Source organism: Cryphonectria parasitica (assembly GCF_011745365.1).
Source record: "Cryphonectria parasitica EP155 unplaced genomic scaffold M406scaffold_2, whole genome shotgun sequence".
NCBI lineage: Eukaryota > Fungi > Ascomycota > Sordariomycetes > Diaporthales > Cryphonectriaceae > Cryphonectria > Cryphonectria parasitica.
The window spans coordinates 4,101,387-4,116,862 of NW_024468910.1; the positions used below are offsets into that span (position 1 = coordinate 4,101,387).

At 51.9% G+C, this 15,476-nt stretch overlaps 5 protein-coding genes across 5 annotated transcripts; 3 read left to right on the forward strand and 2 right to left on the reverse strand.

Moving 5' to 3' along the window:
• Positions 1–73: 73 nt before the first annotated feature.
• On the forward strand, positions 74–646 carry M406DRAFT_327461 (uncharacterized protein; the record flags this gene model as incomplete). The annotated part of the gene is made up of 3 exons (XM_040920212.1): positions 74–154; positions 219–318; positions 489–646. The coding sequence occupies 3 exons, from the start codon at positions 74–76 to the stop codon at positions 644–646; spliced, it is 339 nt and encodes a 112-aa protein (XP_040780014.1).
• A 1,305-nt stretch (positions 647–1,951) lies between these two features.
• Positions 1,952–3,052, forward strand: M406DRAFT_249289 (uncharacterized protein; the record flags this gene model as incomplete). The annotated part of the gene is made up of 1 exon (XM_040916600.1): positions 1,952–3,052. A coding segment is annotated over one exon (1,101 nt), but the record flags the coding sequence as incomplete, so codon positions are not given.
• Positions 3,053–6,236: 3,184 nt separating this feature from the next.
• On the forward strand, positions 6,237–7,930 carry M406DRAFT_72008 (uncharacterized protein; the record flags this gene model as incomplete). Its single annotated transcript, XM_040925513.1, has 3 exons — positions 6,237–6,262; positions 6,298–6,489; positions 6,616–7,930. 3 exons carry the CDS (start codon positions 6,237–6,239, stop codon positions 7,928–7,930), a joined length of 1,533 nt encoding a protein of 510 aa, XP_040780016.1.
• A 1,617-nt stretch (positions 7,931–9,547) lies between these two features.
• Positions 9,548–10,795, reverse strand: M406DRAFT_337351 (heme peroxidase; the record flags this gene model as incomplete). Its single annotated transcript, XM_040921245.1, has 2 exons — positions 9,548–10,137; positions 10,258–10,795. The coding sequence occupies 2 exons, from the start codon at positions 10,793–10,795 to the stop codon at positions 9,548–9,550; spliced, it is 1,128 nt and encodes a 375-aa protein (XP_040780017.1).
• A 1,675-nt stretch (positions 10,796–12,470) lies between these two features.
• M406DRAFT_287119 (uncharacterized protein) lies at positions 12,471–15,438 on the reverse strand. Its single transcript, XM_040918713.1, has 4 exons — positions 15,152–15,438; positions 14,765–15,084; positions 13,096–14,298; positions 12,471–13,023 (listed from the first exon to the last, which is right to left on the reverse strand). The coding sequence occupies exons 1-4, from the start codon at positions 15,221–15,223 to the stop codon at positions 12,858–12,860; spliced, it is 1,761 nt and encodes a 586-aa protein (XP_040780018.1). The 5' UTR covers positions 15,224–15,438; the 3' UTR covers positions 12,471–12,857.
• Between the last annotated feature and the right edge of the window lie 38 nt (positions 15,439–15,476).

The window sequence follows — 15,476 nt, forward strand, 5'->3', positions numbered from 1 at the left end:
CCTTGTACTCGGCCAGCTGCGTGAACAGCACGGTGCTCGTGCCCGTCGGCGGGTCAAAGGTCCACTGCAGGAAATGGATCTCGGCGCCCTGCTCCGGGTGCGGCACGGGGAGGACAAACTGCGGGTGGCGCCGCGCGAGGCTCTCCATCGCCGTGTAGGTGTGGTACGGGATCACGGCGCAGAGCGAGTGCGGGCTGCTGGCGTGGCGGAGGCGCCAGATGGCTGTGAGCTCGGCGAGGGGGAGCTCGCGCGCCTTGGGGAGGTCGAGGATCTCGGAGAGGGGCTTGATGCCTGTGTTGGGGGATGATCCTGACGACGGTAGGTTCTTTCCCTGTGAGGTTGGTAGAGGTGGGGGTGTCGTTGTTGTTGTCGTCGTCGTCGTCGTCGCCGCGGCGGCGGCGGCGGAATCTTGTTGGTCGTCGAGGAGCGATGATATCCCCGGCACCGACCCATCCTTTTTGCGAATCTCCTGTATCTTGTCCGAGTAGGCCTTCTTCAGCTCTTCAATGTTCCCGTGGCCCTCCTCCCTCGCCTTGGCGTCCAGCTTCTCGCGGTACTTCTCGAGGACCGTACGCGAGGCCTGTGTCGTCGCGAGGAAGCGTACGTCGTGCACCTGGGCCCAGCGCCGCTGGCTGCCGGCGCGTAGGGCGCGCAGGTGGCTGCTGAGGAGGTTGCGCAGCGCTGGTATTCGTGGTGATGCCATTCTCTTTTCCCTGTGTGTGCGCGACAAGTTGGGAGTTCGTAGGTCCGAAGAGGGTAAAAGCTCACTCGGCGTGTGGTTCAGCGTCTTCTTTTTTCTGGCGGTTGACGTCAGGCTAGAACCCTAACCCTTGTGAAGTGGGGCTTCCACGTAGCGGACACAACCTTAGAGGACAGGACGAAACAATAATACAGCACATTGACTGTACTCAGTACGTGGGGCAATTGATTAGCTGCTGTGTTAATCCTTAGGGCGGTGAGCATCCTGTGGAATTTAGCCAGCCATGTGCCAGCCATTGCTGAAATCAGCACTTCATCTAGACAAAGCTGAAGTTGGCTTGCAGGAAATGCTATGCAGGTTTTTGAACATCCACCCGGAGGCATCCAATCAAATGAGTGTTGTTCCAATCCTATCCGATGCCAGTGCTTGCTTAAGTATTAATACCTGCGTGGCACCTCTCCTGACAGAGCATGTTATGCGGGCCGGGTCTGCGATCCCCAGTAGTTGTGCTAAAAGATGCTCGCCACTTGAGCATTGCCAGCGTGGCCGCCAGTTCCCCTTCTGCTTCGACAAATTTCATCTTCCTAACTGTTTTCAATAACTTCTGCACCTTCGTCTCCAACCATTTGATTTCTCTACCTTGACTACCCGTTCTGTATACGAGAACACCCTAGGGCAATCATGTTGGATCCTTATACTATCATCGGGACAGCTTCCGCTATTCTGAGCTTTGCGGAGGCCGTTGCGGGTTTTTACACAATCGTCCAGGATTTCTACAAGTCTGGAACCACGAAAGATCTCGATCGCTTCAGCACTGAAATCGAAAGAGCTAACAAGTCGCTGCAAACTGAGATCAAACGCCAAGTTCCGCCAAATTACCGACCTACCCCAGAAGAAGAAGCAGCTCGCGCTCGATTGCTGGCTTTGACATCTCCATTCAATGAGCTTACGCAGAAATTCTCGAATCTTGTCAAAGACTTGAAAACTCCAGCCAAAAATGAAGGGAACTTTTTCAAAGCCACGTACAAAGCTATCAGGGCAGGAATCCAATTGAAGTGGGCCGCATCGGCTATGAAAGCTCTCGAAGAAGAGTGGAAGTATCATGAGAAAGAATTCACACGTTGCGTAAATGATTTGTTCAGGTAAGTGCTATTCTCAATTTCAGGTAAGCATAATCATGACGGATTCAGACTAATTCACCACAGACCAGAACTTCGTCAAAGGCTCAACCAGATCCAGAGCAGCTTGGACATGCGCGGGGACGACTCACAACACATAAACGATATCCGGAAAATTTTGGACGACCTGGGTGAAACATCTCAAAGGAACTTCCGAAATTTGGAATCTCTTGTGAACTCTCTTCGCCTCTCAGAGACCGTCCTTGAGGAAAGGAACCGAGCGTGGATCCTGGATAAGTTGTACTTCGACAGCATGGATGCGAGGCGGGAGTCTGTAGACAACGCCGAAACGAACACTTTTCAATGGTGGATCGACAGTGACCATATTACAAATTACAACGACTGTACATACGAAGTCACTTTCAAGGACTGGCTGGCTAGTGGTCGGGAAGAGTTGTTGCCCAATCCGTTTCATATCGTCGGCAAACCAGGCAGCGGCAAGTCCACCCTTATGAAGCTCATCGATAAAGCCATTCGACCAGATTCCAACCAAGCGTCAAGAATTCAGCTCAAGAAATGGGCCAATGGCAATCAGCTCATCACGGCTACTTTCTACGCATGGAAAGCCGGGAATCGGTACCAGAGAAGTTTTCAGGGCTTGATTCGAACCTTGCTTCACTCGATTCTCGAGCAATCGCCTGTTCTTACGGGAATGGCTTTTCCTAGCCGCTGGAAACCGGGCGACTTTGCTCCTGGGAGACAAAGGGATCTGCGAAGCTCCGAAATCCCATTTGATGAGATTCTCGAGGCATTTAATCGCATTAGATCCGGTCAAGGCCAAGCCAAAGATATGCGATTCTTCTTCCTCATCGACGGACTAGACGAATTAGAAGACTACAACGGCTGTCCTAATGGCTCTACCGGCTTCGGTGTCGCAGAGCTAATCTGGTCTTGGGTCCGACAAGAAAACGTGAAGGCCTGCGTTTCCAGCCGAGAACAGAATCCGTTCATGAACACCTTTCCGGCAGAGTTGAGGCTACGCCTTCACATGATCACATATAAAGACGTCGAGACACTGGTTGAGAATCGCCTTATGCCACGTCTCCGCAAGAATTTTCCGTCGACCCCTCAAGAACATTTACAGAAGCTCACCAGATCAGTCGTGGAAAAAGCCGAAGGGGTATTCCTCTGGGTGATCCTAACTATCATCGAGCTCTGGCACGGGTTGGACGACCGGCAATCCCTGGAAACTCTCCACCGCACTATGGATAGATTGTCGTCAGAAGACTTGGAGAGCTTCTTCACCCAGATTTTACAGAGGGTCAGATCCGCAAATCGTGCCGAGGCATTTGCAGTCTTCGCGGTTGCAGCATCACTCAATACTCGGGATGGACATGAGTGTTTCAATCTTTTCCATTACTCATTCATCAAAGACTGTCTCGACACTTGCATCAAAGCTTCCCCTGACTCCGAAATTTCCCCAATTACTCTGGAAAAGGCCAAGGAAAGGGTTGATGGCTTCATATCGCGAGTTCCAAGCCTATGTCAAGGTCTCCTCGACATTGCTCCCCCCAGCACTCCCTTCAAGGACGAATCAGTTCTCAGCATCATGACTCATGGCCATAAGCTACTGTTCATGCACCGCTCTGTCTACGATTTCTTCCAGGAAAGTGGCCAAAGTCCAATCAAAACCGTTTCAGGACCTTCCCTAATCATTCAATGCTTCAATGCTGCGGCCCAAGTTGTCCCTTCGTGGCATACGGGAATCGTCGGAAGCATCCGTCCGCTTGAGCTCATCATGGACCTCTTCGATGGCGTATTGGCCAATGGTGGAGATGACGTTGTTATACTTACCTCAGCGGTACTTGCACTTGAAGAGCTCATTCTTCATAGGCATCATCACGGTCCCCTTCCGCCAGGTACGCCGCTCATCGATTCAAAATTGAGTGATTTGCACTTCGCAGGTGGCCATGGCAACGCCTTGATACAGTTGGCATGCTGTGACATTGCAAGGTGGCCAAGATATCTTGGCTGGGCATTCGAGAATTACCCTCCATGGATTCGATCTGCAGAATTCAAGACTTGGATGGTAAAAGAACTCTTTAGATTCCAAAGGAGGATGCATTGTAAATTGGGTATACGTCTTCTCGCTTTAGTGAAAGTAGGGTGGTTACCTTTAAATGAGTCTCTTCTTACTGCCCCAGTTCTCCATAGATTCGGCTCCTACCCCCCGCCGCTAACAAGTTCAATATGGTTGTCATATATAACTACGTTATGGATCAAAATTGCGGATACAGCAATGCTACGCGACGGGTTCCCTTTGGAGCCGCAGTGGAGCGCTTTTGTTGGGTTTTTGGTCCAAGGCGCGGATTCACGGGTTGAGTTCTTGTGGTTCATATACGCTCCGCCGTCCAAAGCATTCGGGCTCAGAGTGAGAATGGGAGAGAGTCACGAGTCGCAGCGATTGCAAGGGCCAAATTGGGGAGACATAAGACTCCTTCATTCATGTGTAGAGCAGTTCCAGCACTATTCCAGTGCCACTGGCAGGCTAGGAACCTCTCGCCGCGGACGATTCACACTGAGAGACTTCGTCGATACTTTGTGGCCTCAGGATCTGGTCGTGGACGAAATCTTATATGGAGGCAGGGTAAGGGCATTTGACAAGAGCGACGTACTTCGTTTGATTGATGCAGAAGTTGCGCGTCTGAAAGCATCGAGCACGCTGAGCGAACCTAACACAGAAACCAAATGCTCTCACTCATCCCACATGCAGGGCACAAAACAAGTCACACGGAACAAGCGGGACCAGACAGGAGATTGGCAAATTCATTATTCGCCTGATCGTGGATTTTGGTTGCAACAGCTAGAAGGAGTGACCACTCCCCACTGACTGGAAACGGCTGTGGCCCATATAGCTGCGTAGACGGTCGGACTCACAGAGTTTTATGTATACCTGGTATAATAGACATTATGTGAGGGACTGGCCCTAACAGATCAACTCGTGAGAGTGCCGCATTGGTGGTATTATACGACTAGCTGGAAGACATCGGACTTGTTGGTTCTGTCCTCTAAGACGGCAGAGATATGGCGCTGATTGTGAAGATTAAAAAAGAAGAGATTGCTTCAAGACCAGAGGAGTATTTTAGGTGATTGCGCCAGTATTTGTTGAATATATAAACACGCGCTGTGGAGTTGTGGAGTGCTGCGCAGCTGTTTTGCTAGAACCAACAGTGTTTAACAGAAAGATAGAGTATTAGCGCTCATGCCGATTTGAGACGCGATAGATGCGCTTCACGCCCCAAATATGGAAACGAAGGCAAAAATATATCCTTAATGTTATTGCAGCTGAATAGTTAAGCAGTGTATATATATTGAAATAATAATAATGCATCGAAATGAAAGGATACAATAGTTCTTTAGGCCTCAATTTGATTGCTGTGTGAACCCCTAGTGAAAAGACCTCGCCACATTGCCTACGCATTTCCTACCTAACAGGTGCCCACAAGGGGGTGCCTTAACTATCACAATATAGCCGATTCTATCAGAAGCAGCTCAAATTCCAAGATCCTGCAACCGTGCCAGTGCATGTCTTTTCCTTGTCCTTGCCATTTCAGTCTCATATCAATCTACTGCAGGACATATGTCTACTCAAACTTCGCATTCGAGAGACTTGGTAGAGTGTTAAGTGGTGGACTACTCATACTTGCCAAGTATGTGTCTCTTTCCTCACATAGTGATCCCCAGCTTCATCGATCGTTTGCTCTCCTTTTGACAAAATTTGCAACAAATACTTAAATCAGCTACTTCTCTCAAAGCTCCTCTTTCTATATCTGCTCTACAAAAGCTATGACTGTTGATGCATGCCTTGCTGCTAGTGAATCTCTCAAAGCTGGAGTCTGCTGAGCATTGATCTTGAGTTTTTGATAAGGGCATACGTATAAGGTCCAAGTGACTTTTGTAAAGGCATCCAATGACAACAAAAGAGATATTCACAAGGACTAAGTGGAGAAAAACTTTGGATGCTTATATTACGACGAGGTATGGGACCACAAGATGCACACGATCTTCCACAGATCCTCGTTTAATTAACATTCATCCCCTTCTTTATCCTTGATAGCACTTCTCATGTACTCATGATCTATGGATAGTCACAGTCACATATTTACTCTTGTTTTCCTTTCTTTGTCCTACCACTTTACCCTTTGGCTAGGGTCTGCTCTAGTTGCATTTAGCGTTACAGAAGACTGCACAAGCTGAAAATGAACTGCAGATTTGAACGAAGCCATTCTGAGACTCGGGCCTTTGTTTTCAACACCTTAACCTTTGGACCCAGTCACCAAGGCTTATATAGAAGCGAGTTAGTAAATGATAGATCAGATATCGAGAGAGCAATTTCAGCCCATGATGACCCTAAAAACATGCACGGCCTGCAAATGAAATGCATGTGAAATAGGGAGCCTGGCTGGCTGCGGCTGCTAGGGTAGTGCCGGACAAGGCTGGCGACTACCTGCCCAGGTGCTCCACACAGATTGCTCATCTCTATCAGAATAAGTGTGACTCCAAGCAAGCTAGCCCACCTCCAAACCAGCTCAAATACATTCACCGGGAGAACAGGAATCTTCTCTGGGCTTCTTCCTCGCACATTCTCATACAGCTCCGCCCTCCACAACAGTGAGTAAGGCCTTATGGTCAGTATAAACAATTGCCACTATAATTTCTTTCCCAAACACCTAATTTACTGGACAGCCCCCCAAAGGAGAATAGGCACTCCCTCTAGCTACTTATGCAGTCTGACAGCGATGAGGGAGGGGGTGAGAACAGAGAAATCACCAACCAATTGATCCAGAAGTGGATGGACGATTGTGGCTTGATTGCTTATAATCGACTACCCAGATTGCCGACATCTCGTAAATTCAGCCTATTCAATGATACATACCTCCGAGATCGCGATGGATGCAACAAAGGCAGCAGACAAGAAGGCTTTCCCCAGTTCTCCCAGCTCCCTGTCGAGCTGCGTCTCCAGATCTGGACTATGGCCCTTGGCCAGCACCGCTTCATCCATGTTGTCATGTCTTCCAAGCCACTCAGCCCCGGAGACTCCAAGATCTTGATGGACCGCGGGATCCAGTATCCTTCAGAATCTGTGTGGAGAAAGCCGTACCGCGTCTTCTTTCGAAACAGACCGTCTCCTTGCATTCTATTTCGAGTCTGCCGCGAAGCTGCCGATGTAGCACGCGAATTCTACAGAATCCGGATCCCGTGCTCTCGTAGGGGCTTCCAGCCGACGGGGCTCCCGCAGGACTACGAGTGTCCCATGCTGCTGAGCCCAGAATGGGACATCCTCAACATTCAACCTTACGATACAGATATCAATCCCCAACACCTCGTCGGTTTCTTCCACCTTCTCAAGATAGGTGACCTGCGTGGCCTGGGCGCCGTCAACATATGTCTTGAAGAACGCCAGGTTAGAGCCCTCTCGCAGCTGGACCTCACCAAAGTACAGCCTCTCGTCCTGCAGTCCTACAGAGAGACTATCGCCGGGCTGCACCGTCTCTATTGGCGCAGCGACTTCACGGCCGAAGGACGTGGCATGATCCCCATCAGCCAAGGCGACCGTGTCCTTCCCTGGTACAATGTATCCCTCCCTATCATGGTTGAGTCTGCTCCTCTGGACTTTGTCGGTCCTGACCCTCGCGCAATCGCGCCCGACCTGCACCAGGTCTGGTTCGGCCGCGATCCTCGACAGATTCTCCCCCTCTGGAGGCAAGTCGAGAGCAAGCTTGGTGTCCGCGCAGGACAAGACGCGGGTGGTCATCCTGTGCAGGTTCGAATCATCTTGGCGGGTGACACGTGGAGGGAGGACAACCTCAACCGCGGCGTGCAGTGTCATCCCGTGGACCCTTACCTGCGCGACCGCATGCTGGTGGACATTCATCTGACGCACGAGGTCAGAGACTTTCTCCAGCTGGTTGATCGCAAAGTATGGGGGCAGCTGTGGCGGACCGCCCTGCGACGATTTGCCCCAGACATGGGCTCCGCCAGCACGGAAGATTTCATTGACAAGCGGGCATCGAACCCGGCGTTGGGATTCTGGCTTATTGATCCGGCGTAGCTGGAGCCGGCCCCGACATGCCCCCTTCCTCATCATTTCAGGAACAAGACATTTTTTAATCTGGCCAGAATGGGTGTGAAGCCTGAGTTGTGCTTGATTGACATTGATGGGTGACTGATCAATGTGGTTTTGCACGAGCCAGAAGCACCTGGAGAAGATGAGAATTTGTATCATGCGTTCTGCGGGGGGGGGAAGGGTTGGTTTATTTCACTTTTTCTTATTTACTAAGTTGTACTTGATATTTCTGGAGCCACCAGATTGCCATGTTTTCTATAGTCAGTGATGGGAGGCGGATGTGGGCAGCAAGACATACGGACTGAAGGAGACAGTAAGGATTTCTCCCATTACCAACTGTCGCACGATTCCGGTCCATGACTCTTGAACTGTGATAGGAACGAAAGTAGCACTAGTACACACAATTGCCAGCATTGCGGAATGTTGATGATGGCGGTGTGTGCGGAACGTTGACCGCGCGACGATCTGATTGACAGACGAAAGATAATATTCACACACCAAAGGCTGGCAGACAGAACATCCAACGGTCGTTGGAGATATCCCCTCTTCATGTCGCCATGCAGTCGAGGGGCTAACGTACCCTTTTTAATGCCTTCGAAGATGCAAGATCGCACTCCAAGCCCTCCTGGTCCACCAGCCATCGATCTCGCTCCACTGAAGCAAATCAACAGAATCAACGTATACAGAAAGAATACGTACCAGACCGACTGAAATCTCATCGCCGAAATAAGGAAGAAGACAGATATAATTCTTCCCAACTCACACATTTTCAACATTGTAAGAACAGAAACCGGAATCGTATTTGGTCCCAAGAAAGAAGAAGAATTAAAAAAAAAAACCACCAGAAAAAGGAAACCCACTTCCCCACGGGGAAAGCGATCTCGGAAAAGAACCCACAGCTTCCCGCCCGTAGATCTCTCTCCTCCACTGCAACCAACCCCACATGAAGAGGTGAAAAGAGAAACAAACCACCCCCCTCTCTGGGCTTCCTCATCAATCCTCCTCCTGCTGCTGGTGAAGTGCGGGGAAACCTATTGGGCCGGTCTGAGGGTGGAAGGGGTGGGGGGAGGGGGGAAACCGCATGAGGGGGTGGTTTCGTTGCCAGGGACCTGGGGTCTTATTTAGACGACACCTCAGCAGGCTCGTCCCTGTTCAAAACTGAGTCTTGGTCCTTCTCCTCAACCTTCGTGAGATCCATAGATGAATGGTTGTCGACTCCCATACTTTTCCGACTACGATGAGTTTACTACCTCTATGATGGGCCACAGAATACAACTGGCAGACACGATCATGATACACGCTTCTCGAGGACAGAGTGGTGATGGGGAGCGACAAAATAAGGACTAGCGACCAGTTTTATTATCGTTACAATACTTCGAAGGAGGTGGTATTTTCTTCCTCCCTTACTCTCAATCAAACCGGTGGTCATGAACATCCGTCTAATCACCTAGATCTGGCCTCTGAGTCTATGGTCTGGTGCAATCTAGTCTATCTCGGTGCACTCTGTTGTCATCCACCCCTTCTCTGTCTCTCTCCCCCCCCTTCATTTTCATAGCAGAAGAGTGGAAAAGAACAAGTCATTCTTTTTTTCTCTCTTTCTCTTTACTCCTGCTCCCCAAGCGTCTTCAGCTCCCACTTCTCCTTACCCTCGGCAAACGGCACGCCCAGCTCAAACAGCTTCACAATCACGTTCCGGAAGTCGTTAAAGAACAAGTCGTTATCCTTGGCATACTTGACGACCCAGCTCTTGAACTTCTTGTCCGCCACCAGGGCCATGTCGGCCGGCAGCATCATGATGGACTCGTCCTCGTTCACGTACTGCTTGGGGCCATCCCACTTCTTCCAGTGCCACTTGCGGTCCGTCAGGAACTGGTAGTAGTCGTTGGTCATGACGGTGGGCGAGAAGGTCCAGGGCCCGTCGAAGCCGGACCGGTCCGTGTGGCAGCGGCCCAGGGCGTGCGCGCCCGCCAGGGCCACAATCTCCTGGTCGTTGAAGCCCATGCGGTAGAAGATGGCCCGCAGGTGGTCTTGGCCCTGGGCGGCGTCCGGGAGACGGCCGTCGGGAGTGCAGGCGGCGACGTCGCGGTCGGACCGGCCGGGTCGGTAGGGGATCTTGGGACCGAGCATCTCCTGGATGGCGCAGACACCGCCGAGGATCCAGAGGTCTGAGTAGGTGATCCAGGGGAACTTCTCTGTTTTGTGGCGGAGTTTGTGTCAGCTCGTTTCCGATCACGGCGACGCCATGGCTTTAAGATTCTGGGTAGAGGGAACATGGGAGAAGGGGAAAGACAGGTGTTTGCGTGTGCGCTTACCCTTGACAGGCTCCAAAAAGTCCCTCGCGTGCTTGAGACCAGCATTGGCTCCATGATCCGCCTCAGGCGCAAATCTCATGGTGGCGCCATTGCTACCGCCGGTGCCCGTCAGCGCATCGTACGTGCCCGAGGCATGCCACGCCAGCCGCAGCAGGACAGGACCGTACGAGCCGTCGTCGTAATCTTCGTTCTCGTCCAGCCTCCGGGCGATCTCATTATAGACCTTCTGGTAGTCCTCCTTGGTGGGGTTGGTCAGGACCTTGGGCGCGGCGGGCTGGGTGCTGGAGGAGGAGGAGTAATAATAAAAGGCTCCACCGGCTGCGGCGGCGGCGGCGAGGGTGATGTAGACAAGCGGAGAGGAGGACGAGGAGGGTTTGGGTGGTTCGGAGGAGGAGGAGGAGGAGGAGGAGTAGAAGCGGTGGCCTTGTTGCCCGGAGTAGCGCTGGCGGAAGGCTGTCCGGGGAGCAGAGGTGGCGAAGGTCCTGCGGGTTGTGAGGCGGGTCGCCGTACGAGCGAGCTGGCGTGTCGTGGTGGCCATCTTGGGCTGAGGGCACAGAAAGAATGTCAGTTCAGTGGAAGGTGTTTGGCCGTGGCCAGGTGAATATTAATCGTACGATGGGATGGGATGGGATAGTCTACCTCAATTGAAGGTAGACAAAAGAGGCTGGATATATACAGGCCGGGGTGGTTGGAGGGAGATGGAAGCAACCTACTTACTCTTCGTGTCTCGCCCTGTCTAAATGTTCTCAAAATATTCAAAGTATGGGACAGAATACCAAACCGTTACACAGAGTAGTGATGTAAGACTCTGGGCAGAAGGAAGGAGGAGAAACAGAGAAGAGAAAGAAGAAGAAAAGAAAGAGTCACAGGTCAGATCCAAGAGAAGAAAAGGAAGGGAAAAGAACACCGAGGGCATTCCTGATTATTCATATAGCAGGGAGGAGAAACACACAAGCCGAGACAAGACACGCCCACCCCCAAAAGGGTCCAGCACGGCAGCACCTCATCGCTATCTCACCTCACGTCGAAGCCAACGAAACGACCATGGAAGACCCTTCAAGCGATAGGTACCACCAGTTACGAAAGAGTAATTGTCCATCCCTCATTGGCCAATCTATCGTTCTCCATCAGTAGCCACAGTGCCCCACCAAAGCCCGACCCAGTTTGTCTCCGCGTCGCGATCCTCTTTTTCTCTTTTCTCTTGCCTCATTATGGTATCTTCTGAAGAAGCCGCGACCCACCAAACTTTGTCATGGCGCCGGCAGGAGGTGGGGCCCCACTTGTTTGCAGTGGGTAATCAAGGCGCAAGCCGAAGTCTCACATGCCGAGTCTTAGCCTGGTGAGATTGTACAGATGTGTGTCGGGCGGCTTGAATCGCCGCATGCACCTCTCAATTCTCCTTATCAATGGCCTGGGTGAATGCCAATTCGTCTGCAGTGGAACGGAAGGAAAGGAAAAGAGGGAAAGAAGAAAAAAAATGTGACTACGCGTGTCCCTCGCGAATGGTGCTTGGCAACCACCTGTAGTACATCGTCACCCCTACTACGCCCTTCTCTCCCGGGCCGATCTCGGTATTGAGGATTTCTTCTTTTCTTGTGCCCTTTGATGTGAAGGGACTGGTGGATGGTGCTTGGTAATCAACTGCTACAGACGGCGTGGACTTTTTGTCGCCTTGTCCTCCTCCATCAACAAGACAGCTACCCTACCACCCTTTTACTCACAAGGAACATGACCGAGGTCTCAAGTTTTTTCTTCTTCTTCCTCATCGTATTTACAGAGGAACGATGACGTTGTTCGTCCCACCAAAATCATCGAGTCTAAAGAAGAAGAAAGAGAAAGAAAAACCATACTCGGTCTCCTCCGGATCGCCACTTGCCTAGCAGCGGTTCCTGGCTCCCCGTCGCCGCCCCCATCCGTGACTCAGCCTGAGCAAAGCCCGGTCCGGTAACCAATGGCCACCTTGCAGAGCCCGGGGCCGGAACGACCCTGCGTCTGGTGGCATGATAATTACTATGGTACCATGGGATAAGGGATCTATTTGTGCAGCCCCAAGCACACATTAGGCACGTCACGTAGTCATGTGCCGTGTAAGACTTGGGATGTGCATTTCCTCGGAAACTTCGCCTGAGAGATCCTGCAGGCGACATGTAATCATCTTCTAGAGTAGGATGAAGATGTGTCATTCAAAAAAGCTGTACACGCAACACGTGAGCCGAGATACTTGTCTGGACATTATTACTCAGATACCACATGCGCGAGTCTAGACCATTTTCTTCTCCTTCTTCTTCTACCATCGTGACAGGTGATTCCCCAATCTCAATTTTTGTGTGTTCAGAAGACCGCATCGCCTGGCTGCATCAAGGACTACTGCCACCACCACCCAGGCTCGAATCATCTAAGACTCGCACATCCCTCATAGAGTTCAGCTGTACCTCCCACCCATCATCGTACATCCAATTCAGCCCCAAAACACCTAGTATACAGCAGAGCGCCGACGATGCATTCAATTTTCATCTTTGTTTTCCTCTCACACCCCAGGCCTTTCTGTTTTCCCACAGGCTGAGACCAACATGTAAAGGAGAAGCAAATGAGGCCTACTACTAGTTGAAATCCGCAATACCAGTAGCCTTAGGATCTGGTTCACTGTACAGTTCGTAGTAGCTGAAATACCGAGTCTCGGCGTTGATCCGGGAGGCTTCGTCAAGTTCGCCTACTGGTGTCCCGTTATCCTTGGCAGAGAACTTGTCTTTGGAGATGGAGGCGGGTCTGGGGACATATTAGCCTGCTTGCTTTCGCCATCCAGCCGAGGGGCGGGGGAGGGTCTCAATCTGTACTTACCCTGCCATCTCTCGGTCAATCTCCAGGAATTTCTTCATGGCATCCTTGACACCACGCCGCTGCAGGTAGTCTAGGTACTTCATGCAGAGCTCCTTTTTGGTCACGATAGACATGCGGCTCCTGGTCTTCATCTCTTCGATGACCTTCTGGATCCGCTCACCGTGTTCGGGCTCCAGCTCGGTGTTGGTGGGCTGCTCGAGTTCGAAATCCAGCCACTTGCTCCAGAACTCCCGGCTGTCTGCGTACCACTGCACGTTGTTGTGGAAGACAGTGCGCGCCTCGTCCACAGAGCCCTTCACCTTCCACAACAACACAGCCCATTGTGTCACAAGCGCGGCCTTGGTGTACAGATCCACAGCAGGCGAATCGATCTGTGCCTTGTACACATCGATTGCAGCATCAAGACCGCTCTGCCGCCGCTCCAGGTTGGCCCACGAGATAATCGCCTCGACGCAGTTCGGCAGCTTCTGGAGGATCGCTTCGTGGATCGCGCGGGCAATATCCGCTCGGCCGCTTGCTTCTTCAAAGTACGCGAACTGCATCCGGATGCCTGGCCTGCTAACCGGCACATAGAGCGTCACCGCGCGCAGGAAGATGTTCCTCACATCCTCGTCCTTGTTAGGCTGAGCTGACAGCCACCGCGTGTACCGGAACCAGAACTCGTCGTAGAAGGCGCAGGTCACCAGACAGCGCTCATACAGGGCGGTGATCCTGGCAAAGTCGCCCTCCGCTTCTTCGAAGTCCAGATACTTTCGCCAGTTGGCAAGCTGCGAGTGGTCGAGCTCGGTGACGTGGAAGTATGGCCTCTTGATCTCTGACTCGTATGTCCAGCGCTTGGTTGTCTCCGTCTGTGTCTTCTGGAAGGCCTCGTAGAACATGCCGTCTGTCTTGACACGGACGTCACGCTCAATCTCTGCCTCTGACTTGACTGTACCGAAGGAGGCTGCCTCGGCCTCTACCTCGGCGCGGAAGCGGGTGAGCAGTTCCGGCTCGACGACCTCGTCCAAGGGCCGAGAGTGCGAGAGGGTTCGGAATCGCTCGTAGTATCTGGCATACTGGTGCATTGGAATGTGAATAACACGTTTCAAGATCGCATAAATCTTGTCGTGCGCTTCCTGCCGCTCCTCGTACTCAATGTACTTGTCCCAGAAGGGGTGGGCCAGAAAGTCCAGCCCCACATGTGTAGCTGCGCGCTCAAATAGCCTAGGACAGGTCAGTTGTCAGGAAGATCCAATGGACAGAGAGAGGGAGGGGGGGAGGGGAGAGAGGGAGTGTAGGCAGGATCCAAATACAGGAAGGGATAGAAGGTGCGAACAGTAAATGAATCCTTCTCCCAAGGTGATCGACGAACAACAGCTCAGTGTCTTTTTTGCGACGGGGGGGGGAAGCGTAAGAGTAGGGGGGTGCTTCATAGCGAGTATGAGGATGATTGTGTGGTTTTGGAAAATCAACAGTGCCTGGTAGATTCTGTGAGACGCGATCCCAGCGGTAGATGATTGGCCCTTGTGGTATTTCTCACCGGAACCCATTGTTTCGGTCGGCAAAAGTGATCTTGTCTCTGGCGAGATCGGCTACGAGGTTTGCGACAGATCGCGATCCTGACGATCCTAACGAACGCGCCGATGGCTGAAAGAGGTTATAGGGAAGGAAAGCAGCCTCTATTACTTACTCTCTCACAAGGGCGGGCTCGTGGGTAGTCTCCATCTTGAAGGAGCAATAGTCTGTCCAGAGATCGACCGAGTTGGTGATGCTAGCGCAGCCTCGCTCGTAGATCATCTCTGCAGACTCTGGGCCCGAGATATTAAATTCCAAATCGGCATACTTCTTCCAGTATCCGAAGAGGGGAGGAAATTTGAGAAGGTAACGGTCGTAGGTGTTGCGCAACGTTGTGAGGGCCTGGGGGCTCGAATTTCTGTTCAGGCCTCCATCGAGGCTCTCGCACGCGCGCACCAGCTTTTCCCAGGCTTCGAAGCTGTCAGGGTCGGTCTCCTGCTCAGGGTGACAGGACATTAGCATGCTTCCCGGTAATTATCATTGCGCTGGAATCTAGACGCACCACCTCAGTGTTCAGCTTGCGAATCTCAGCATTCTCCTCATCGGAGCCGCCGTAGTTTTGGAGTTCGGCCATCTGCGCTATGGGTGTGCTTATGCGACAAAAAGTAAGGCCTGGTCCTCAAAGTTGGTGCAGGAAATGGAGACAAGATCAAGAAATGCCTGTGCTGGGTACAGGTGTGCTGTGAACAACAGGTAGAGAAGGTCGGGACTCCAAGGTAATGGATCCAACTTGAGAGATGGGGAGGGTTGGGTGGCTGGGGGTGGGAAGGTTGAAAAAGGAGAGTGTGTGATGGATAGACGAATCCAGCTTGCGCAGGTTGCAAATT